The sequence below is a fragment of the Mixophyes fleayi genome, chromosome 11, assembly GCF_038048845.1.
Source record: "Mixophyes fleayi isolate aMixFle1 chromosome 11, aMixFle1.hap1, whole genome shotgun sequence".
Classification (NCBI taxonomy): domain Eukaryota; kingdom Metazoa; phylum Chordata; class Amphibia; order Anura; family Limnodynastidae; genus Mixophyes; species Mixophyes fleayi.
Window position 1 is genome coordinate 25,919,491 of NC_134412.1, and position 24,736 is coordinate 25,944,226.

A 24,736-nucleotide genomic window follows, 5' to 3' on the forward strand; every position below is an offset into this window, starting at 1 on the left:
TCTACTTAGGCCAAACTTGAGGCTCCAAAATCACCAAATCATTTGCAAATACAAAAAATGTTGACACACTTGGTCATACCACAGATCCATCTTGACCATTTCTGATCCAACCAGCCATGCCACAGTGTAACTTTTTTTCCATGAGTGATAACACTCGGACCAGTATTTAAATGTGGCAATTCATCAAAAAGTTTCTCTTTCCAAAGAGGCATTTTTGGTATGTATAGTAGAAGTACCTGCTTCTAAGTGGTGTTCTTGTTTAAGAGCTGCATACTTGGCTGCTAACTGGTCATTTAACACCTATATTAAAATATATTTCCCAATCTGAAACATTTACTCTGTGTAACACTATAAATAAAAATAGCAACATTAGTATTAGCTTTTCACACATGGAATGCAAAGATTTACAGTTTAGAAACTACTACTTAAATGGGTAATAGCTATTTCAGATAGCAACCCTGGGAGAAGTGTGAAATCCTTCAAATTACTATTATAGAGCTGCTCCTAGATGACAATGACAAGACCCCATATTTGTGTATATCCATTACAATCCAAAATTTCAAAACCATCCTTATGCCAGAGAGATGTTTATAAAGACTCTTAGACAAGTTATCCAGTTGAAAACTAGGAGAAGTTTTCAGATGGGGAGTGGAAGTGGTACTTGCATATACATTGCATGTGGATCCAAGGATAGTGTTCCACATATTTTGTATCCCACTTGTACAGTGGTCTTCGGTTCTCTGGGAGATGTTTAGCCTTGTAGGATGGAATCGCCAATCTGACGAATTAATCTATTGGCTCATAAATCTGTCAAAGGGAAACCCCTCATTTCATTTTAGAATATGAGGCAGCTGTGCTTGACCATCTTCTGTGTGCATAATGCAGGATTGTAAGGGCAGACAGAAGACTCAGGGCAGACAGAAGATTGGTCAAAAAGGATTAGTAAAGAGATCCAACATAAAAACAAATTTGTTTCCTGCTGAAAACTCCATGGGCCTGATTCATTAAGGATCTTAACTTAAGAAACTTCTTATTTAAGTCTCCTGGACACCATGTTACAATGCAAGGGGTGCAAATTAGTATTCTGTTTTGCACATAAGTTATATACTGACTGTTTTTTCATGTAGCACACAAATACTTGATAGCTTATTTGTACACTGAAATTTACAGTTGATATTTGTGTGCTACATGAAAAAACAGTCAGTATTTAACTTATGTGCAAAACAGAATACTAATTTGCACCCCTTGCATTGCAACATGGTTTTGTCCAGGAGACTTAAATAAGAAGTTTCTTAAGTTAAGATCCTTAATGAATCAGGCCCCATGTTCTCTTCACCCTTTTAGTTTGTATGGTCAAGTAGACATCAGTAACATAGTGAAAACTTTTTTATAAAATGGGAAATAATGCATGATTTAACAAGTGCAGATTACACAGATACATACATTAAATGAACAGTCCTCGACAAATTTAATTTCATTTATCACAAATCTTATCTTCTTGGCAAGTTCATCCCCAGATTTCTTTTCAATTTCTCTTAATGTGGTGTAGCTAAAAAACAATTTCCAGATAGGTAAGCACCAATTGTCCTAAAAATAAAAAGGAGAAATGAGAAACATTTTGTGGAATTTAATTTAAAAAAAAAAAGTTTTGTCTTTGACTCCTCGTCACAAATACGTTCACTTTAAAATTCTCCTATCTCTGGGATTACGTGTGTCAGGATGAGAGCATAAATAGAATATTGGATGTCAGGACCCAAAATAACTCTTTGCATGAATACCTAAATTAACCTGATCTTCAATTCAGATAAATGTGTGACCAAATGAGCCCAGGAGCAGGTAATTGAGTTAGGCAAACCCTGTGTGAAGAGACCAGCTTTAGATATGCAGATCACAGACATCCATTGTATTTGATCATGTATTTCCCTAGCTAATTGACTTCCTTTCAATAGGGTTATAAACACAAACTAACCCCAAGGTGTAAATTGGAGAGCCAGACGCCTAGGGGAGAATCTTGGAGACTCTTGTATAAAACCTGTATGGTCTTTATGCTGGTATATAAAAATGTGAACTTGAAAGAAAATTAATTCATTTTTCATATTTTGGGAAATCTGGATGCCACTCCGTACTGAGGGGCAAAAACAAAACAAGGGTCTTGAAACATAGATACCAACTACACAGGTAACAGCCATAGGCACATGTATTTCAGGATGGAATTGGATATTGTTGTAATTCCATTATGTTTGGTATTTAAACGTGTGGGAGATTATGACCGGTTTATTGAGGGGGGTGTTATTTCTCTGAGATATATGTGTGAAGAATTACCAACAGGTCAAAACTTAGGAATAGTTTGACTAAACCTGAGGTAACACCCAGGGGACATTGTCGCCCCCACATTAGCATTCACACTGCCCCTGTGAATGCCGGCCCATTTCAGTTTGCTTAAAAATCTGTGTTCTGAGGGGAAAAACTGTCAGACTTCTGGGGAAATCAAGTTACATTGATAAGCTGTCCATCTTCTTAGCCAAATCCCCTTGGCCAGAATGCAATTCATGTACGTGCAAATCTGAATGTAATCCTTTTTATTTTAAACTGTTTTTGCTTGTTATGTCAAATTTATTAATTGTTTATTCATTATTTTTCTTTATATCTGAATGCCCTGTACTTTTTGTATATTAAATCTAAAATTTAATAAGTTGCGTCCTTGATACTCTAAAGAATCCATTGCCTTTTTAGAAGAGATTGCTCGTGCAGGTAAACCCTTGGAATGCCAGTGTGTGATTTGTTGATACATTTGATTAACAAGCTGTGTGTGCTTGTATTTACATTTGTGTAACAGTCTGGAGGTGTGAAAAGTTAACCCTGCGTGTGCTGGTGTGGGTCTTGTTAGTTTGTGGATAATTAGAAGCCTGTGTGCCAGCGTGGGACAGTATATTGGGGTCCTATTGCCCGTACCCAATAGGTGGTGGCTGAACCTTGAAGTGTCTGGGGGTGTGAGAGCGCTGTGTTTGGGGGCAATTCCGTAGGTCTAGAACCTGTGTGATAAGTGAGAGAGACCGCGGGCTGAAATCGTGTGTGTCCTCATACAGCAAACACCCCAAAGTCACGGCAGCTGGGAGCGTGTTCGTGACAACGTGTATCTGCAATGGCAAAGCTCCCAGTGTCCCTTATCATTCTACGATTTGAGAGGAAAGACGGAAGTTATGTTATAGACACTATTGGAATAATATAGAGTTAGACATATATCTGTTATTTCTTTGCATAAGATACACATTTATGTACTATGCATGTGCAAAAAAATTCCAAAAGCAAATGTGAGGCGAAGGTTAAACATGAATAGGCAGAATGGGTGAAGGATGGAGCGGTGGCATGCATAGTCCGAGTACAGTAAAGTCATCTTCACATAATAGCGACTCAAGTAGATCTGTCAGGAGATTGTGTTAAGCTTATTAATTATTGTAAAAATATTTTTTAAATCATGCATACATGCATTTGCTTGGTGTAAAATCCCCATTTCCGAACTGCGCATGCGCAAACATACATATGCAGAGTCCCATGCATCTTGCACTTGTGACTCCTTCCGCTTAGAGAGGCGCGACTGAGGGGGAGGGCCGTGCAAACACAGGGCAAGTAAAATAAGGTTTGTGTAAATGCGACTGAGACGGACCTGGACACAACAGCAAATACACCTGTCAGTAGCCTTATCTACTGTGACTACTGGAGGGCTGGTGTAGAGAAAAAGATTTTTTTTAATAATAATTAAAACTAGTGGTTGAATAGGATATTTAAAAGTGCCCCTATGAAAAATGGAATTGGAATGTAAGTGAATGCAATTTGATAGTGTTACAATGAAGGCAGTGGGAGAAGTGGGGTTATGGCATACTACCATATACACCCCAATTCCACCACTGATTAAAACAAAAATAATGTGCTCCCAGCACCAGCTCTCAAAGCCTAGGCTGGTTGTGCCAATTTTGGGGATACAAACAGTGTGGGGACACCCAATAAAAACACAAATAGCACTAGGCTATGATAGACGGGTGACTGTAACAGAGAAGCCTGAAGTGTGGAGTCCCCGTCATAATGTTTCTCAACTCTAGGGCTTCTCCCAACACCCCTTGTTGGTTGTAATCATCATCATCATTTATTTATATAGCGCCACTGATTCCGCAGCGCTGTACAGAGAACTCATTCACATCCGTCCCTGCCCCATTGGAGCTTACAGTCTAAATTCCCTAACACAGACAGACAGAGAGAGACTAGGGTCAATTTTGATAGCAGCCAATTAACCTACCAATATGTTTTTGTAGTGTGGGAGGAAACCGGAGCACTGGATGAAACCAACGCAAACACGGAGATAACATACAAACTCCACACAAATAAGGCCATGGTCGGGAATTGAACTCATGACCCCAGCGCTGTGAGGCAGAACTGCTAACCACTTAGACACCGTGCTGCCACATAAAATGTTACACATTTGTTTTTGGTATTGATGATGATGACACATTAATCGTATCATGCATTTTACATATATTAAGATGTGCACTACTTAGCACATACCTGTAATTGCTGTTTTTTCAGCTAAAGCATTTTATGTCTGCGTTTTGAACACAAATGTGAATAGGTCCACCACAGCATCAGGCCAATAGTTACTATAGTAACTAATTCTCGTCTCTCCGTATATATTAACATTCCTTTTTTTTTTTTAGGAGGATGGTGTATGAGGAAATGAGTTATTAATGTAACTCATTGACTTACCATTTCTAGATTAGGAAAGTCTTGAACTGGGTAGTCCGGAATCAGGTTCCTTTTCTGTAAAAATGCAACATCATTAATCATAATGACCTTCTTCAATCATCTCCACCATTTTATACAGCATGTAGGTAAACCTGCTCTTAAAAGTGTATTCTCATTCCTACATAGAATTATATCCATACTTAATACAGAAATAAACTACTATAATGGCCTTTTACTTGCACATATTTATTATGGACATTATAAAATGCTCAAGCAGGGTGTACTATACACAGTATTTACTGTGTTGCACCATGTCTTTTAGTTTACTGTGAATGACATTATAGAGCAAGTAAAGACACTACTTAACATTAATACCTGTCAAGGGCTCTGTATTACTAAGCTGAATAATGTACATGAAATAACTGGAGTGATTATACTAAACTAAATGTGTCCATCATGCATACCTCTCAACTGCTCCAATTTCGGCAGAGCCTTTGTGGGTGGGGCATATGTGACAATGGTTGGAATGTCATCATAAAGTGGGCGTTTTGCGGTGGGTTTGTGCGGATCTTGCAGGGCTTATATTGTCCCGATTTCTGCACCAGGTTGCCATGTTAGGAGGAAGGTGTTTTTTCATAGCTTAGCAGAATTGCTGTGCAGAAATGCACTGAGTGGATTGGTTAATACATACTTTGGGGGCGGGCCTGTGATGCATACCTCCCAACTATCCCGATTTCAACAGGACAGTCCTGAATCAGAGGCCTCAAAATGGGCGGAGATTAAAATGAGAAAAGAATATTGACCAGCATGCTTGGCGAGGATTAAGGCACTGGGTGGTTTCCAAGTATATAAGATTCTTATGGTCCATGAAGATGGTAACAGTAAACCAGGTTCCTTCCAGAAGGTAGCGCCACTCAGAGAGTGCCTTTGTCCCACACAGTTTGCATGGGCTCTCCCATTATGCTTTGGAGCTGCAATTAGCCTCTGTGATTGGGGACTGATAGTATACTGGGCTGGAAAATATATTGCCACTAGAGAATGGAGCCTTTAATATAGCCACTAGAAACTTGGGTCTGTTTTTTACAGAATAACCTTAGAATGGGATTTATAGACAGGTTAGGTTGGCTAGGGTCTCAATATAATCCTATAGATTCAATGTTGTGTCTTGCAAGCTGTTGAGATAAAGGTGACTCAACCTATGGAGTACAAATAGATACAGATTGATCCAGAGATACACTTCTATTGTAATTAACTAGCTGTATTACCTAGATGTAGTTCTCCTGTAGTGTACCGATATGCAATATAAATTTTAATCAGTTACTAACAAGACCAATACCATCCCTGCAATATCTGCAATGTGGGAATATTGGCCAGTCAGCTAATTGAGGTGACATTGCATGTTGTTAATTAACACCAAAAACGTAACTTAATTTCGCAACGCAGTGTATTCAAAAGTGGTTTTGCCCAAATCTCTGTCTAAACAATCTCACAATTTGAAGGTACTCTATAAATAGCAATCCATGAGTAATATAATCTTTATGTAGACTCTATAAAAACAATAGGTAGATCACAGGATGTGTTAACTGAAATTGTAAGTATAAGCATATGGGGTTTATGCTTACTACCATATTGGTGTAAATTAACAACACGTCTTGTCAGGTTGTCACCTCAGTTAGTTTAAGGCATAACACTGATTGCCCAATATTCCCACACCACAAATATAACAATCACGCTATTGGTCTTGTTAGTATCTGACGCAGGTGTCAAAGTGGAAATTTAGAAGTGTCAGTATGGAAATTTAGAAGTGGCAGTATGAAAAATTTAATGGGAATGTGAATGGAATTTAATAGTTTTACAATGAAGGTAATTGGAGAAGTGTCAGTATGGCATTCCACTGTATACACCCCCACTTCAACCACTGATCTGATTACAATATTAATGCACATATATTTGTATACTACAAGAGAACTACATCTAAGTATTATAAATACTTAATTACAATAGTACTAGCATGTGTTGCTGGATCATTCTGTATCTAGCATTGTGTAATAGGCACCAACAAATTCTCCATGTATTGTACTACAGCCACCAAGTAATGGGATCTACATTTTACACTACCCACAAGAAAACGGGGTCTGCGTTGTCTGTCAGCAAGCAGAGAATTGAGTCTAGCTACCAGAAAATTGCCACTGTAAGCTTTATTTTCAATTGGGCTCTGTAATGTGCACTGGCCATCAGATAATGAGATCTGTATTAGATACTTCTCACCAGAGTGGATGTGTAGGTCAAATCTGATATAATATATGGGAGTTATTTCTGGTATAAAGTATAAGGTCTTTTTTTGGTGTAATGTATGTGGTTGTTATTGAGTATGTGTCAATGGGTAAGGTAGAAATGGGTCTCTCTGGTTGGAAGACCTGTTAAAGGGTTCACTAATGTAACATATGAAATATGTCTCTGTAAAATTTCACAAAACATAGCATATTTAAGAGAGATAGCACTGGTTATGACTATACCACAGTCCTACTCAAGAAGCTCAGAAAATAAAATAAATAATCTAATCTCCAGTTAAAGTATACCAGACAACACAATACACATGGATACCATAGTAAATGATGTATTCAGATTTCAGACTGAACTTACCAATTCTTTTATTGTGTAGTTATACACTGTTGTTATGGGGGATATATCAAAAAAAGTACAGTTGGAGACTGTTTCTGTTTCTGTAGCAATCACGAGCAACAAAACCACAACCTAAAACAGAGGATTCAAAGACAGATAATTATTCTTGTAAACATAATTAGATAGCATCTAAAACTGTACATTCATTATATTCAACATAGGGGACCAATAACAGTGGTATGTACAAAATGTATAATGCATAGACAAGGACTCATAACATGCCATAACAAAGAAGTTTCTTTTGCAATGTTTTGTTTTGTTTTTTGCTTTGTTGCAAAATCTAGCATTTGGAAACTCTCCCTCAAGAAACCCTGCGTTTGCCCCTAGCAGCAGTGGAGCCTGGCAAGCCATCGTTATTAGACATCAGTGCATCTGGACTGCAACCAGCCAACCAGAAAGAGGTAAGGGTTATTTATTTTATAATCAAGTGTGTATCGGGTGGAAGAGGGGCAGTAGGCGAAAACTTTGCATAGGGTACTAAGAAACCTTGAACTGGTCCCGGGCAGGTAAAATGTTGCCTGTGATTCTGACGTCTGCTACTCCTTGGTGTCAGGGACAGGCTCGTTGTACATCGCTGTGACATCACAATACAACTCTAAACTTGAGGCATATCTTCCAGCTGTTGCAATGTTGCTGGGACAGACCTGAATTGAGGACCTCAAAAGGGGAGGGACTTGCATGAAAAGAGACATAGTTTCATCATTCCTTGGCAGAGGGGAATTGGCCATGACCGGATGCCCTCCAGCAATATTTTTTGGATAAATTGTGGCAATAAGGGAATTTTTTATTATAAGCGACAATAAAATATGTTGGACATCGCCATGAGGGCTTGTTCATGATACATAAGCACCTATATATTTAATCTGGATCTCTTGCCTTTAACAGAAATAAAATTCATCAAGCTTCCTGGCCATCTTTTAGACAAGCAGTATGAGAATTACATTGCTTTAAAAATACAATTAATCAATAAATCAATTTTTAAAAGGTAATTCTTGAGACATGTCTTTTTTTTAAAGAAAAAATCTTTTTATTTATAGATATAGATGGTCAGTAAATACAGAAAAGGTTCTCTCGGTTACTGGTTATGTTTGGGACTATCAAGGTTTTGGGTTTAAGGAGTCTATAGGGTAGTACAAATAAAGGGGACAGGGGCGAAGGAAGTGGTGATGGGGAAGAGAGGGCAGGGGGGAGGGATTGGCAAAGAGCTAACCAGAGTTTCCTGATTTTTATAAGGTTCCCTGTGGAGGGGAGTTGTTAGACTGGTACCAAGGACTCCAATTTTAGTGAAAGGAAGATACCCTGTCATTGAGAAGACTGGAGACGTTTTCCATTGAGGTGGTAAACTTTATCCGATTTAGAAAGGCATTCCTGTTTGGAGGGGCCTGTTTCTTCATTTCTCCCCCAATTAAGAACTTGGCTGCGTTACTAATGTGGGTGAGGAGTTTATCCATGTGTTTGTTAAGCAATTTGACTGTCTTGTTAAGAAGTAGTATTGTTAGATCTGCAGGTAGCTGAATATCCTATTTAATAAATTAGGTTGGTGACCATCAGCCAAAATTGGGCAACTAAACTAAATTCACACCAGATTTGTATAAATGTCCCAATATTCCTACAATTTCTACAGCATAGATCAGAAGTCTGGGGGTACATCTTACATTTATGTTTATGACACCTTCTGCGTCTGATGTGTTCCTAGTCCTTCTCCTGCAATGTAATATTCAGGTATCTCTCTCAATTAGCGGCATGAGGCTCAGAGCAGTGCTGCCCGATGCCTTATTTAAGTTTAATCGTCAGGATTTCATAAGATGAGGCCTTTCAATAGAGGATGACCTATGTCTCCTGAGGTTTTTTCCTGGGTTTGACCTGCATATTCTGTGTTTTACCAGGACATATAAATTTGTTGCACTGTGTTTGGAAGGATTGGAGAATGTTTTTTGGGACTAAAATTGGGAGGTTTTGAAAAGCTAGAGTAATCTATGGAGAATAGTCATTGTAATCAACATTAAATCTACCTATCCATGAGATATACATAGGTGACTTTTTTAAAATAGTGAGATCTGTAAATATCAGACTTTAATACTTTATATAGCAATGCAAGCTTCCCACATGGATTAATTCCACTCCGAGTGCACTGCTCTGGATAGAGGTGAAGCGGACAGACCAGAATACAAGCTGCAATGTAGTTGGGCCTTCAATCAATGACACTTTACCTTTATCAGGGCCTCTGGCTCTCAGTGTTGTAGAACTACCAAGCACAACATGTACCGCCAGATGACAAGCTGGAAGTTGTAGTTCCAAAATAGCTGGAGAGCCATAGGTTACACTGGTATAGCGCCTGCCACAATATACTTAACGTTGAACCTTCATCATATTCATGGTACCTAAAACTATAAGAGATGGGCCGCTGCTCATGCACTATGGGCCAGTGCTCAAGTCCGACAATGCCACCCAGGCGCGGGCTGGCAAATTTCAGCCAAGGGGGGAGCACAGGCGGCCACATCACATGACACGCGATGCGGCTGCCTCTACACCGCTGGTATTATTGCATCCACCGGGGGAGGGGGGGGGGCGGCCAGGCCGAAGCAGCAATTAGACTGAGCGGCCCGGGGGGGGGGGCGATGCCCCGCTGCCCCCCCGGCCCAGTCCGCCCCTGATGCCACTGCTAGATTTTTTCACTTCCACTTGCCCCTTCATCACTCATAACACTGAAAAGGGCACATACAATTCAATATCTCTTTAGTTCTGTCAATATATAGTCATATATGTGAATGTTCCATAATATCTAACCATTTAGCCTCAAATTATTCTAAGAAAGATACCAGATCAAACCCATAACATTAATATAATTATTTTGTACATTTTCTACATATCATAGTAAGTTAAGTTCCAAACTCACATAAATGTTTCTTGGTTTACAGCAATCAATCATCTCCTCATGTTGAAGTGAGGGACAGGGGATGAGAAAGGAGGCGGTGATCACAATGTCTGGAGGAGGAAAAAAAAATCAACAAGTTAATAACTATGAGAATGTTCATTAAGAGAAAAAAAAAAATCTGCACCATATTTACAACGCTACCCGGAACGAAGTTTGGAATTTAGCCTCCTTCACCAAAAAATGCAGTACTTAATTTTAGTTACCAATATGCAATACATACAACATTTAAATGATCAATGTACAATATAGAGAACATTTTAGTGACTGATATACAATACACAGAGTATGCTAGCGAGTGATGGACAATAACAATAGCATTCTAATAACATTTACACTATGCAGAGGAAATTCTATTGACCTCTATATAATACAAAGAGAATTCTAGAGATTGCTATAACTAAAAGGGTAGTATGGCATATACATAAATAATCATAATTACTACTAATACAATAATTGGTGTAGAGCCAAACCTCCAGAAAGAGAAGATGCTATAATTAACTAGCTATTTCTGGACTCTTCCTAGAACACTTAGTCATTTACACACTTTCTCTTTCGTTATTTACTGTGTCCACACACAAACCCTCACACATGATATGAATTATGATATGATTATATATAACCCATACCAGAAGCCCTACATCAATAGTAATTTTCCTATGGGGGAAAATGGATCAATATATATAGAATGTCCACAGCTTTAAATAGCAAGATGTTCCAAGATGCAACTGCTAATATGTATACGTGAACTATGGGACCAAAATATTTGTTGTGTGCATGACTGGATGAATACCACTAATCATTATGATAAACATTTTCCAACTGCTGGTTCTTTTGATAATGTGATTTTGGATAGTGTGTATATGGATATTGATCAACTTAAAAATCAGAAAACAAAGTTGCTTATGATGTATTGTTTTGCATAGTGGAGGGCTGCCCAAAAGAAAACAGAGGGAAAAAAAAAACTGGCAGTCATTAGGTTGCACAAGTAGTTGAATCTGTAATAATTCTGAAGCAGTTAAGTTTCAAATTACGCAGCAGGACAGATCTTTGCCTTTCTTGGATGGAAAATGATTCTAGTACAGCCAGCGAACCTGATGAATTAATTACAAATAATCAAATGGTACTAGCCATTCAGAGGATTTTGCAGATGCAAATAGCTGATTAGGGAGTTGCTGCAAAACTAGCAGTACCAGTAAATGGCGCACCGGCTGCAATTGAGTTGGGTGCTGAGGGGTGATTCCAACATGCCCCTAGTATATCAGAAACAGTTAAAAGGCGAGATAATAGGCAGCCAGTTTAATTGCATGTAACAGGGTGAGCATATAGGGGCATATTCAACTAGTGTCAGTGATTGCGATTATGCGTGACTGCACAAGTCCTGTTACTGCAACACTGCGGATTTCTGTGCGCACCCCGTAGGGTTGAGAAGGAAACTCCGCAATGTTGCGGTACCGTATTGTCACTTGACACGCACAGTCGCGTGTAATCGCGATCACCAACCCTAATTGAATATGCCCTATAAAAGGAAAAAGGCAGTGCTTGCGAATGATAACTTAGCGTATTATTAATAAAATTGCAAAGCTAAGGGTGTCTTTCCCCCCATGAGTTGATTGTCAGAATATTTGCTCTGGTAGATCTGACATTAAGGGGGGAATTAAATTGGCCGCGTTACTGCCAAAAGTAACATGGCCTGCGCTCTAATACCGTTAATACAGTAATTTTAACCCGGATTTCTGCTTGCGGCTCAGGGAGCTACATGCAAAACTCAGAGTTAAAAATGACCGTACTGACGGATATAGTGCATACTATTACCGTAGTAATGGTAATAGTAAGCAGGCCGTGTTACTTTTGGCAGTAACACGGCAAATTGAATTCCCCCATAAGGATACACCCTTACCAGAAGCATATCTCACTTTCTATATGGATGTAAGTTGCCATAGGCATACTGAGACTGGGGAATTATGTACAGGATATGCAACAGATGATGGTATTGTTGAAGCAAAGGCTCCAGGGCTCCCACATTCTGCCCAAGAGTGAGTTGTAAGTTGGGGCAAGGTAAAAGAGTAAACATCTATATAGATAGCATTACGGCTAACAGTATTATCATTAGCTAATAGAACCAGTTGAAGAGGTCTTTACCTATAGCAGTCACCTTTCCCGTAGAGCTGGATATGCTCACAGGTACTCAGATGCCCCCAGGACTTAAACTCAATGTAGTACAAGCTTATGAACGTACTGCTGCCCTGAGATGGTACAAATGGAGTAAACGACAAGCCAAAGGTCTGAAGCAGGAAACATGGTCAGGTACAAGCAAATGGTGAGGGCTAACAGCGATCAATGGAGGCCCAGGTAACAAGCCACAAGGTCAGGGCAACGAGCAAACAATCAAGGTCCAGGTTCCAGGCAAAGGGTCATACACTGTAATCAATCCAAAGGTACACAAGCAACAGGAGCTGGCAAGCAGACAGGCGCTATAACCAGGAGGATAAGCCCTCCCTGCCTTATATACACAGGCTGGCCAATGGGAGCAGTGGAGCCCAGGAGGAGGTAATATGCCCCCAGGTGAATAATAATGATAATTTAGCCAGATGCGCACACACCCGGCTGCACCCAATGCCGAGACACAGCGCTAAAGAGGACAGTGTCCCGACCGTTGCCTTAGCAACGGCTGGGGCGAATACCAGAAGTGACATCCCGGTCATCATGGAGGTGGACGGGACACAGCTGAGCAGTCAGTCCCGGCGGCTAGGCACCGCCGCGGCTCGTAACCCTTTTCTGACACCTCCTGCTTAAAACCCAAAAAGTCAGAAGGATCGTGAGGCCCAGCTTTCACAGTCTGTATTCATATTGAAAATCAAGATCAAGCGAGCTTGTGCCCTTCTGCTCCACGGAAGGTTTCTGTCCTCCCTGAGCTCGCCTTAGGTAAGCATAGTGGCGGAATAGAGACTTTATAATTGCAGCAGCTACTCTGATAGCACACGTTCAACATGTAAAGAAGTTGTTAGATGCTATTCAGTTACCATTGCACGTAGCAGTGATTAGGTGCCAAGCTCACACATGTAATACTGACCCAATTGCACTGGGTAATAAAAAAGCATATGAAATTGCAAAAGATGTAGTGAGCAGCCCATTATTGACTAATATTTCTTCACAGGACACAAACTTGATGATGTTTCAGTTAACTACTGATCTGAAAATAATCTGAATATAAAAGTTTTGTAATCCCCAGGAAGTGGCCCTCTGGAAGTCGAAGGGATCTGTACAAGATACCGATGGTATGTGGAGAGATTGTAAAGGTAGATCAGTGTCCCTAAAGGCTTACCTACCAGAACTGACAGAAACAGTCCATGGTCTGACCCATATAGGTAAGGTATGTGCCTATACGGTATGTGTTAACAAATTTAGGCCTACTGGTGTGTGCCTGTTTTTTTTTTCTCCTGGAGGTAAAAAGGCTGTTTCATGTTTTATTTGCCTGAGGAAGAATCCAGGTAAAGCCATAGCTGTAGAAACATCATATATCCCTCCTGCAGATGGCCCATTCCAGGTAATTCAAATTAACTTCATTCAAATGCCAAAATGTTGAAATTTGTAGAATGTGCTTGTGTGTGGACATGTTTTCTAGTAGAAACTGTAGGTTGCACTGCAGTATTTACAGTAAAGAAGCTAGTACAATAATTTATGTGTAGCTATGGTATACCACAGGCAATTGAAAGTGACAGAGGTACACATTTCACTGGGCAAGCATTTCAAACAATCTGTAAATTATTAGGAATTGAGAATAAATTATATACCTCATATAGACTACAAGCAAGTTGTAAGGTTGAAAGATTTAATGGTATAATCAAGAGTAAACTGAGTAAAGTAATGAGGGACACAAAAATGGCTTGGTCAGAAGCTTTACATCTTGCAATGCACAGTATCAGAACCATGCCCAGGCCCCCATTTAATCTTTCACCGTATGATATTTTGTTTGGAAGACAATAGTACGTCCACAAGAGATTTTAAAATGTACACAAGGTATAACAGTGAAGTACCCGATACAAATGAGTGAACTGTTACAGAAACAACAATATATTTAAATTAATTGTACCACCAGATGCCAACTGATAACTGTTATGAGATAAAGCCTGGTGAATATGTTATGGTCGATGGGAAGGAACTTACAAAGTATTGCTAACAATGACTACAGCATTGAAAGTTATTGAAAGAGATACTTCATGGAGGTAGCTCATCTGGCAGAAAACCAAGAGCAAACAGAAAATAATAAAGTTGTTGATCCTGATATATCCAATTTGTTTCACAAGTTTGAAAATGGAGTGGAATCTGACCCAGAAGAGTGAGGAAAAGAAGAGATATTAACATTCTAGTTGTTATTATAAGTGGTTTGACTTTTTTGTTAATATTTATCTCCAATATTCTTCTTTATAAACATTTTGCTAAAAATTCCTCAGTGGTAAGACCTGATAATGGTACCGAGAATTTTTAACAAGTAATAATAAGGTATCAGATCTGCCTCCATCATCTACTTTACTTATAACAATGGAAGGGGTTTTCACTTGATCAAGAAATTTGTAATTTTAGAGTAAAGAGTTAGGTAATTGATAATAAAATGAAAGATTGTGTTAAGAAACTGGTGGAAATTTGTATTTGCCGATATTGTGGTCAACCTCCTGAAGAAAGATGTGTAAGATGGTGTGAGGAGGAACAGGAACATTTTCTGTATCAACATCCAATAGACTTGTATCATAGTACGATAGGATGAGTATTTAAATTAAACTAATTGCTGGATATGCTTGCACACACCAAATGGACATGAACATTTAGGATTGTTACCTGTGCCTTTAAATATAACCAAGTTAATTAATTTACCAGAAGAATGCCCCTCAATTAGTGAAACAAAGCCACCTAATTTTGAAATTGTTACTACATGTTTTAAATGAAAATGATATATGTATACCTTTTACAAGTAAACAAATAATTAGAAATTGGGAGTTAAAATGGTTTGAATGGGTAGTAACATTTTTCAATAGACCCGATGGATTTAGAGCCAACAGTGAATATATAAACAATAAAATAAGGAGAAGTCCAGAATTTGGTAATCCAAAATTTACTAGTGTTGGAAAAAATTATTATTAGGAACGGTGGTGCCCCAGAAATATTGTAATATAACTTTAAAGAATGAAGATTGTAGAGAACGAATGGAAATTAATGAGTATGGATCATTGAAAGATATTCAAAGTTCTTATACCTTATCTGTTACCAAGTGTCACGAACACGCTCCCAGCTGCCGTGACTTTGGGGTGTTTGCTGTATGAGGTCACACACGATTTCAGCCCGCAGTCTCTCTCACCTATCACACAGGTTCTAGACTTACGAAATCGCCCCCAAACACAGCACTCTCACCCCCCCCCCCCCCCCCAGACACTTCAAGGTTCAGCCACCACCTATTGGGTACGGGCAATAGGACCCCAATATACTGTCCCACACTGGCACACAGGCTTATAGTTCCACAAACTAGCAAGACTCACACCAGCACACACAGGGTTAACTCTTCACACCTCCAGACTGTTACACAAATGTAAATACAAGCACACACAGCTTGTTAATCAAATGTATCAACAAATCACACACAGGGTAACCTGCACGAGCAATCTCTTCTAAACAGGCTAATAAATCCGTTAGAGTATCAAGTACGCAACTTATTAAATTTTAGATTTAATATGCGAAAATAAAGGGCATTCAAATATAAAGAAAAATAATGAATAAACAATTAATATATTGACATAACAAGCAAAAACAGTTTAAAATAAAAAGGATTACATTCAGATTTGCACGTACATGAATTGCATTCTGGCCAAGGGGAATTTGGCTAGGAAGATGGACAGCTTATCAATGTAACTTGATTTCCCCAAAAGTCTGACAGCTTTTCCCCTCAGAACACAGGTTTTTAAGCAAACTTAAATGGGACGGCATTCCCAGGGGCAGTGTGAATGCTAATGTGGGGGCGGAAATGTCCCCTGGGTGTTACCTCAGGTTTAGTCAAACTATTCCTAAGTTTTGACCTGTTGGTAATTCTTCACAGATATATCTCAGAGAAATAACACCCCCCTCAATAAATCGGTCATAATCTCCCGCACGTTTAAATACCAAATATGATGAGATTACAACAATATCCAATCTCATCCTGGAATACATGTGACTATGGTTGTTCCCGGTGTAGTTGGTATCTATGTTTCAAGAACCTTGTGTGCTTTTTGCCCCTCAGTACGGAGTGCCATCCATGTTTCCCCAAAATATGAACTATGACAACATTTTCCTTTGAAGGTCATATTTCTATATACCTGCATAGAGACCATGCAGATTTTTATACCAGAGTCTCCAAGATTTGCACCTAGGCGTCTGGCTCTCCAATTTACACCCAGGAGTTAGCTTATGTTTACACTACCTATTGAAAGGAAGTCAATTAGCTAGGGAAATACAGGATCAAATACAATGGATGTCTGTGATCTGCATATCTTAAGCTGGTCTCTGCACAAAGGGTTTACCTAATTCAATTACCTCCTCCTGGGCTCATTTGGTCACACATTTATCTGAGTTGACGGATCAGGTTAATTTAGGTATTCATGCAAAGATTTATTTGGGTCCTGACATTCAATATTCTATTTCAGCATATCAGATTTATGCTCTCATCCTGGCACCAAGTGATATATATTTAATATTTGAAAGAGAGCATACAAATGGTTACCTTTAAATTCAGAAGGAATATGTAATCTTGAAAAAGTTATCCCAGCAGTTAATTTATTTACACATGATGGTTTTAACAAGGTAATACAAGATAGACACACCATAATCAAATCTATAGTTAGAAAATGAGGAGTAATGTGCAGATAACACCCCAACTTATTCATGAATCACTAGGTTTTCAAGTATTAGTTTGAATGGATTTATCGGGTATGTCGCAGAGAAATTTAAATTGGGTTTATATACAAGGTTTAGCTAAATTAATTGATAATATAACTAATATTTATGACAAAACTTTTGGAGAACAAGCTTTTAAGACTAAATTGATACATAATAGGTCATTGTTAAATTATCTTATAGTCCAAACTGGTGGTTATTGTATGCCAATTAAAATATGTTGTATAAATATCACAAATAATGAAGATAAGAAAGTAAGTATAATTGATCATTATATAAATGAAGTAATACAAATAAAGAAATATTTTTTTAAGGTTTATAATATTTCATTATCTGAATTGGACTCATGGATATTTTGGTTGGATTCAACTGTTTGGTTCTCTAGAATAGGAACTTGGTTTAAATCATTGATGCATGCATTGGGACGGTTTCTTCTGGGAATATTATTGATTAATTATCTAATAATGAAATGTATAAAAGTATTCATGAAAATTTGTAAAATGGTATTAAAAAAAACTACAAAAGAAATTAAGAACACATGGGGAGGAATTCTACAATTCTATAAGACTATATGACCACTATAATGAAGTACAGTATGTGATCGTGTTTAATTATATCAAAGGGTGGAACTGTTAAAGATAATTATATTTGAATTAAGTCAATTTAAAGGTAACCATTTGTATGCTCTTACATTTAATAATAAATTGCAGAATTAATATAATTATCTTCATTTTGCAAATGTTTAATGTACATGTTTTATTAAATGGACACTAGAGGTCACTAGATGGTCGCACACATGTAGATAATGACTTAATAAGTAATGTTCCATATGGTTTAAGGATAAATGGTTTTATCCAGTTCTCTAAGAGAAAAAAGAATTCCAACTCCAGAAGAATCTTCCAAAATGCGTGTAGTGGAATATACTCACAGGAGCAGTCCAGATGAGACCCTGAACAAATGAAATACACTGATTTCAGAATGACTGCCTTGTCATAATTTTAAACCACTCTTTTCTCTGTACTCCAATAAAACTGTGTGTTGATAAAAAAAACTTTTTAGATTGCTTTCTGGATTGAAGTATACCTATCATATCTTTTATTGTTCTTGGTTCTGTTGGTATGGACATCCAATTAGTGCTTTAATAGTGGATATGTTGGAGGGAAGGGAGGTATTTAATGGACAGCCTAGCTCTTTAAAGCCCCAAGGCATGGGTTCGATTCTGACCAGGGCCCTATCTGTGTGGAGTTTGCATGTTCTCCCTGTGTTTGCGTGGGATTGATCTGAGTGCTCAGGTTTCCTTCAACAGTCCAAAAACACAAGGTCAAATGACGGCTGTCCCTAATAAAATAAAATTACCATCTATAAGAAATAAAATGCAAAGGTCTAATTATCAAATAGAGAAAAGCCTTAAATCCAGTGTAAGACCTTATAGATAGTTTTAGTATATTAGGGAAAGTCTTCATTCGCGATCCAGAGAACAGAATCATCAGCATCTGGCTGTCAGCAACATCCATTCACCCACAGAGATATAACGGCATTTATTAATGCTAAATCCTCTCTTAAGAGATTCGATTCATTTACCATAATCAATTATCATTGTGCATTACCATTTTGTCATTTTTTCATAGTTATTTATCACCTTTGACCAGGATCATACATAAAAACACCATAAGCCATACCCTTACAAAAGCTTCCCTATATCCAACAGACAAACTTAAAAGTGGCAAATCTATCTATTCATTTTTAGTTGTGCGCCCCTTAAAGAACTTGGTGAATGTAAATTGACAATTAATAAGGAGCAACATACTATAAATTTGTTTAGAAGAGCGCCCAACTACCGACTTTTGCTTATATCCAGCGGGTTCCCATTCTCTACTCCTTTCCCCTCCAAACGCCTGCAATGCTGTGCACAGCACCGACAGAACCTCCACCATCTTTCCCCCCTATCAGGACACAGCTGTTCCGATCGTGACGTTGAGACAGAGACATCAAGTCGGCACTGTCCCGCCTCAATGGGGACGATTGGGAGGTATGGTGCAGAGTCCTAAAATTTGCATCACTAACAAAACCTTTAACCTGGGTAATAATAATTGCTGACAAATTGTACATACATACATGAAAATGACACAGTTTGATTGCAATAAGATGTGTTTCAATCAGATAAATTGAAGTTCAGACTACATACCTGAAAATGACAGATTTTGATTGCAGTAAGACGTGTTTCAAGCACGTAAGTTGAAGTTCAGAGTACATACCTGAGGATGAAATGGAGAAATGTTAGATCCAAAACCAGGGAGATAGATAAACAGAGAAACAGTATATTATATAACTCAGTATATCATAAAACTGTGCTGTTTAACTGGTTTTTGCATACTTCGTGAGGAAATAACTTTGTGAGGAAATCACAACAACATTTATTTACCCCTAGCAATACATATCTTCAGTAACATATCAAATCTTACCCACAGTACACCTAATATAAAAGAGATCAACATAGACGATACAGTACAATACAAATGAATCTATTACAGAAGATAGCTTCTAGATCACTATGGACTTCTGTTCTATATATGTGGGCTGTATGCAGTTACTTTCACTTTTTCATTTTCTAAGAGATATTCATTCACTTATTTCTTAGTAATCGCTGCCCAGAACCAGGAAATAGTGTTGTACTTCTAATTACCAACTCCTGGGAACTGGTGGTCTGTCTGTATATTCACCAACTACCTGGAGACAGGAGCTAGCACAATACCTGTATCAATGTGCCCCTCTCCCGGATACAACTTGCCAAAAGTAGGCAAAAATGCTATTAGGCTATTAGAATTACTCCATCCCTAGAAACTATTTTATCATTTTGCCAACCATGCTATGCTAAGTAAATTGCTGGTGTTGAAGTGAAGTGAAGCGACGTATGACTATTATGGATACAATGCATCCACAAGGAAGTAATATTGTTATGCAAATTTTATTTTATTTTGGATTTTAAAAGATATGCCAATATTTATTATCATATAAAACATATGACAACATTTGGAAATACAAGATTGGCTTGTTAATTCTCACAACAGCAGACTATTGGTATAACCTATTGGCAGAACCTATGGATCTTGAACAGGCACGGGCTGGCAGATGTCGCCCCGGGGGGGCGCACGCCGCACAGGCGGCCGCATCACATGACACGTGATGCGGCCGCCTCATCAATGACGCGGCCGCATCACACATTCATCACATTTATCGCCGGGTTTTACCGGCGATATATTTCTTCCAGGGGGCGGCCGGTCGGCCTACCGGCCGGCCCTAACAGCAGTAATTCTGAGCGGCCCGGGGGGCCGATGCCCCCCTGCCTCCTGGCCCAGCCTGCCCCTGATCTTGAATAGGTGTAAGCCTTAATGTGAGGAGGTAAATCCACACGCTAGTGACTTAACCTTAACATTGGTTTATTATAACAGGATACAGTAATGTATAATGTATACAGGATGCAGGTTTATACATACTGTGGCAATGGGAGTGGTTTTCCACAGGCCTCGCAGAGTGGAATTAGCTATGGAGCCAACAGTCTGCAGGTAAAAGGCTGCAGACCAAGTTATATACAGGTGTAGCATTGTGCTTAGGTTCAGTTATGTACGGAGACAGGGCCGTAACTAAGGCTGTGCGACAGGGGCGACCGCCCAGGGCGCAATGCTGAAGGGGGGCGCAATTTACAAATATTTTATGTTCATTTGGTTAAAATTGAGGGCTAGGGGGGCGGCATTTGTCTTTCTCGCCCCAGGCGCTAGAATTCTAAGTTACGGCTCTGGTCGGAGACATGTGATAAAGTAAATGTAAAATCTGATTTACTTACATGCTTTAACGTGTTTGTTTCCACAGCTAGCAGCAGAGCTGATAGGGGTGGCTGTACTGAATAGGCGTTACAGAGCAAATGAGGAGACTTCCTTTAAAGACAAGGTGGGAGTGTCGCCTGTCAGTCACCCAAGCCTGTGCGAGGAGACCTGTGTATTTAACCTTGAGTTGTGCTCTTGTTAGAGGTGACTGATGCTGAACTAGTTGGCCAGTCAATAGTGAGCTGGTCTGTGTCTAGTAAGCAGTAGGGTCACCAGGAGGAACAAGCAAAAGGGTTTGCTTGCTGGTGTCATCCTGACAGAAGAAGTGCCATTTATTGTGATGCAAACAATAAATATATTTGATTTAAAACAAGAAGTTTTTGTGTTGCTGATATCTGCTGGGTGTTCTTGCAACAGAAGGTGACAAAGTACCACAAGAAGGGTGCGGGTTTGTTACAATACATATAACTTAAAGTAAATGCAGGTATACAGATGTATGTAGCAGACACTAATGTGAAACACAGGCACTTGTATATAGATGTCTCAGGGAGATTCTGTACTACACATCCGTGTAGTAGTGATAGCATTTATAAGCTGCACGCCCATGCAGGATCAGCCACTGCCCCTCTCATACAACGCTTCTAACATGCTGCTTATTTTACACCCAGCCAGATGTCACGCAGAGAGCTGGGAACTGCCGAAAGAGAGGCTGCGCACGAGCAGTAGCGCAGCGCAGACCAGAGCCCGGAAGTGCCACCCTTCCGACCACTAGACTAACGGGGACTAGGGAGAGGGAGCGTAGCTCTCCTCTTCAACACAGACAACTTCACTGTAGTAGGTCTTGTTACGTATAAAAGTCCATTTATTAACCAGACGTTTCATTGTACTCGGATGAGAGTAATCACACTCATCTGATGCTCCCGAATTTCGGGGAGTCCTCCCGGACACCTGGAAGAGTGGGAAAACCTCCCCAATTCGCCAGAAATCCAAGACATTTTATAGTGGGGGTGGGGCTATGGTGACGCGACAACGTCACCACGCCCCCTCCTACCCCCATCACATGACTTCTCTCCCGGGGGAGAAGTTTTGAAAGCTGGCATGTATGACTGATACAGACAATTGTGTTCACTGAAAATTCTGCTTATTAAATGCATAAAGACCTGTGTGCTACTGTGACTTCTCTGGTATGTAATTGGGCATTGTCATCCTTGCTGTATTGTGCCAGGCATATAAACTAGCAATCAGATGTACCTAAATGATCTATTTGGATTTCTCTTATTCATGATTGGTATACTAATTTAAAAAAATGTTAGAATAACACAGAGGGTTCTGCTAAATGATTGCTAACATAGTAGTATTGGACATGAATCAGGCTGATGCAACACAGAGAAATAATGTATAACTTGTTCACAGGATAGGTATGTGAATGGTTTAAAAGGAAAAGACAATTTTACCCCCATCTTTAAAACAAAGTCAGCTAAATTTTTATTATTCTCCTTACAATTTTTTTTGTGTATCAAACTTTTACAGGTTATACGAAAAGATACATGATGAGGGCTGCGATACCACAATGACAGCAGGATATTAATTACTGTTACTGATATATAAGAACTATTAAGATGACCATGTCCTGATGCTCCAAACTAGGCCTGGACAACCTATCCAGGTGGCTCTCCAGGTATTGCTAAACTACGAGCCCCAGGATACCCTGCCAGCTATCTGCTGGCTGTCGGCTGACAAAGCATGCTGGGGTTTGTAGTTTCACAACTCGTGATGCTGACAGTATTTAAATATTTAAACACTTAACCTGCGGAGTCCCGACATTGCCGCTTTCAAATAACATTGATGGAGGTCGCACTGACGTCAAAGTCTACTGCCGGAGAGCTGTCTATTCGGACTGCGTTGCTATCAGCATCCTGGTGCGATTGGAAATCTGCACATTCGGTTTTCATCTAAGTGTGCATGTATTGTAGGCCTCCTCTTTGTCGGATTTATCGTCATCGATAAAACAATTACCACCGATTATATATAAACTGTGGTCAAAGGTATGTCAAACCGACCCTTCTATATTCCCACTGACACTGAAGTTGCTCCATGGTCTGCAAGCAGGCACTTGGGAGCACAAGTTTACAGACATTGCCCCAGTAGCAGGCTGGGTCGCGTATTTGGTACGTGGGGAGGTCGGGGATTGGGATTGCATAGCAAGGCGTCGCCAAAGTGGGGGACAGAGCTCCGACTCCTCAGCAGTGACAACGTGGATCATTGAACTGTCACACTGACTGCATCTTAATCATACTTGCCCAACATTCCGAGAGACTCCCAAATTCCGGGTAGACCATTCTCCCGCATCCTGTCCACTTTCTAGTGAAGTGAGCAGGATGGGAGCCTCAATGACGTGATTCACAGTGAATTGCGTCATTTTGGCTCCGCCTCATGTCAAAAAGTCGCTTTTGCGTCATTACGTGCATGGGCAGGGCCAAAATGACACGATTCACCACACCCTGCCCCCTTCCGCCCTCCAACTTCACCCCCCCCACCGGAGGGCAAGAAAGCCGCTCTCAGCAGCAAGTTAGTCAGCAGTATAGTGGTCGTTTTTTCTCTTGTACACATTTGCAATTTGCTAATATCCAGGGGTTACAATAATGTATCCAGGGAATATATTGTCTACAATAAAAGAGGAAAATGGAAGTGAAGCAGGAATAACACGCATTTAAGGTGAGAGATTGATGGGCATATTAAATGCATCAAAGTCTAACTTTAACAGGTTTGAAATCCATCCTTTACAGCATGAAGCAGACATAACACTAAACCTGCTGGGGACTGCAACACTAGGGGCCCACCAGAGGGGGTGTGGTCAGCCATCATAGAGGCGGGACCTGACACTAGAGGGGGAGTGGGCAGTCCACGAAGGACAGCTAGCACCTTAGTGTAGTATATAAAGCATACAGTGTGTGTGTGTGTGTGTGTGTGTATAAAGAATACACAGTCTTGACCTGCCCCTTAGATTGGACAGAACAGTCACTAAAAATCGGGATTGTCCCACTAGACCAGGCTTGGCTAACCTGTGGTACTCCAGGTGTTGTGAAACTACAAGCCCCAGCATGCTTTGCCAATATATAGCAGCTTATTGCTGTAAGGGTATGCTGAGACTTGTAGTTTCACAACACCTGGAGTACCAACAGGTTAGCCAAGCCTGCAGTAGACTCAGAACATTTGACAGACTGTCCTACCTGTTGTTGTCACTTTTACCACCTGTGACTGCTGGTTTCTTTAGTTGCGGCTTGTCTGGATCCTGGAATGTTGAGGGCCCTATTTGGAAAAAATAATGGGTACATTTTGAAACGTCAACCATCCCTGCCATTAAATCAACAGCACCCACATAATGATTAGACCTCTCTCCAGCCTCAACATTAAAGTAATAGTGCTCACATTTGATAAATAGATCTATTTCCCTCCAACCAACCCCAACATTAAATTAATAGTATTCCCATTTAATAAATAAACCTATTACCCTCCCTCCAAACAACCCCAGCAATAAATTAATAGCATTTATGTTTAATACATCCATTTCCCACGACCATTCCTAGCATTAAATAATTAATATTCACATTTAATAGATAGCCCTCCTCCCCACACTCAGCCCCAC

The 24,736-nt window shown here is 39.6% G+C and overlaps 1 protein-coding gene and 1 long non-coding RNA gene across 4 annotated transcripts in view; one reads left to right on the forward strand and one right to left on the reverse strand.

The window, feature by feature from the left end:
• Window positions 1–15,045, forward strand: part of LOC142107333 (uncharacterized) — a 138,896-nt gene extending 123,851 nt beyond the window's left edge. The window contains exons 3-5 of the long non-coding RNA XR_012679944.1: window positions 7,701–7,817; window positions 13,581–13,895; window positions 14,448–15,045. This is a non-coding gene — a long non-coding RNA (uncharacterized LOC142107333). The remainder of the gene's footprint in view (window positions 1–7,700; window positions 7,818–13,580; window positions 13,896–14,447) is intronic.
• Window positions 1–24,736, reverse strand: part of FLT3LG (fms related receptor tyrosine kinase 3 ligand) — a 92,859-nt gene that overhangs the window by 18,243 nt on the left and 49,880 nt on the right. For all 3 annotated transcript variants that reach the window (XM_075190706.1, XM_075190704.1, XM_075190705.1), the window contains 5 exons: window positions 19,455–19,524; window positions 10,313–10,401; window positions 7,378–7,488; window positions 4,756–4,809; window positions 1,444–1,587 (listed from right to left, as the gene is read on the reverse strand). In XM_075190706.1, the coding sequence (XP_075046807.1) occupies window positions 1,444–1,587; window positions 4,756–4,809; window positions 7,378–7,488; window positions 10,313–10,345 (342 nt within the window). In that variant the 5' untranslated portion in view covers window positions 10,346–10,401; window positions 19,455–19,524. The remainder of the gene's footprint in view (window positions 1–1,443; window positions 1,588–4,755; window positions 4,810–7,377; window positions 7,489–10,312; window positions 10,402–19,454; window positions 19,525–24,736) is intronic.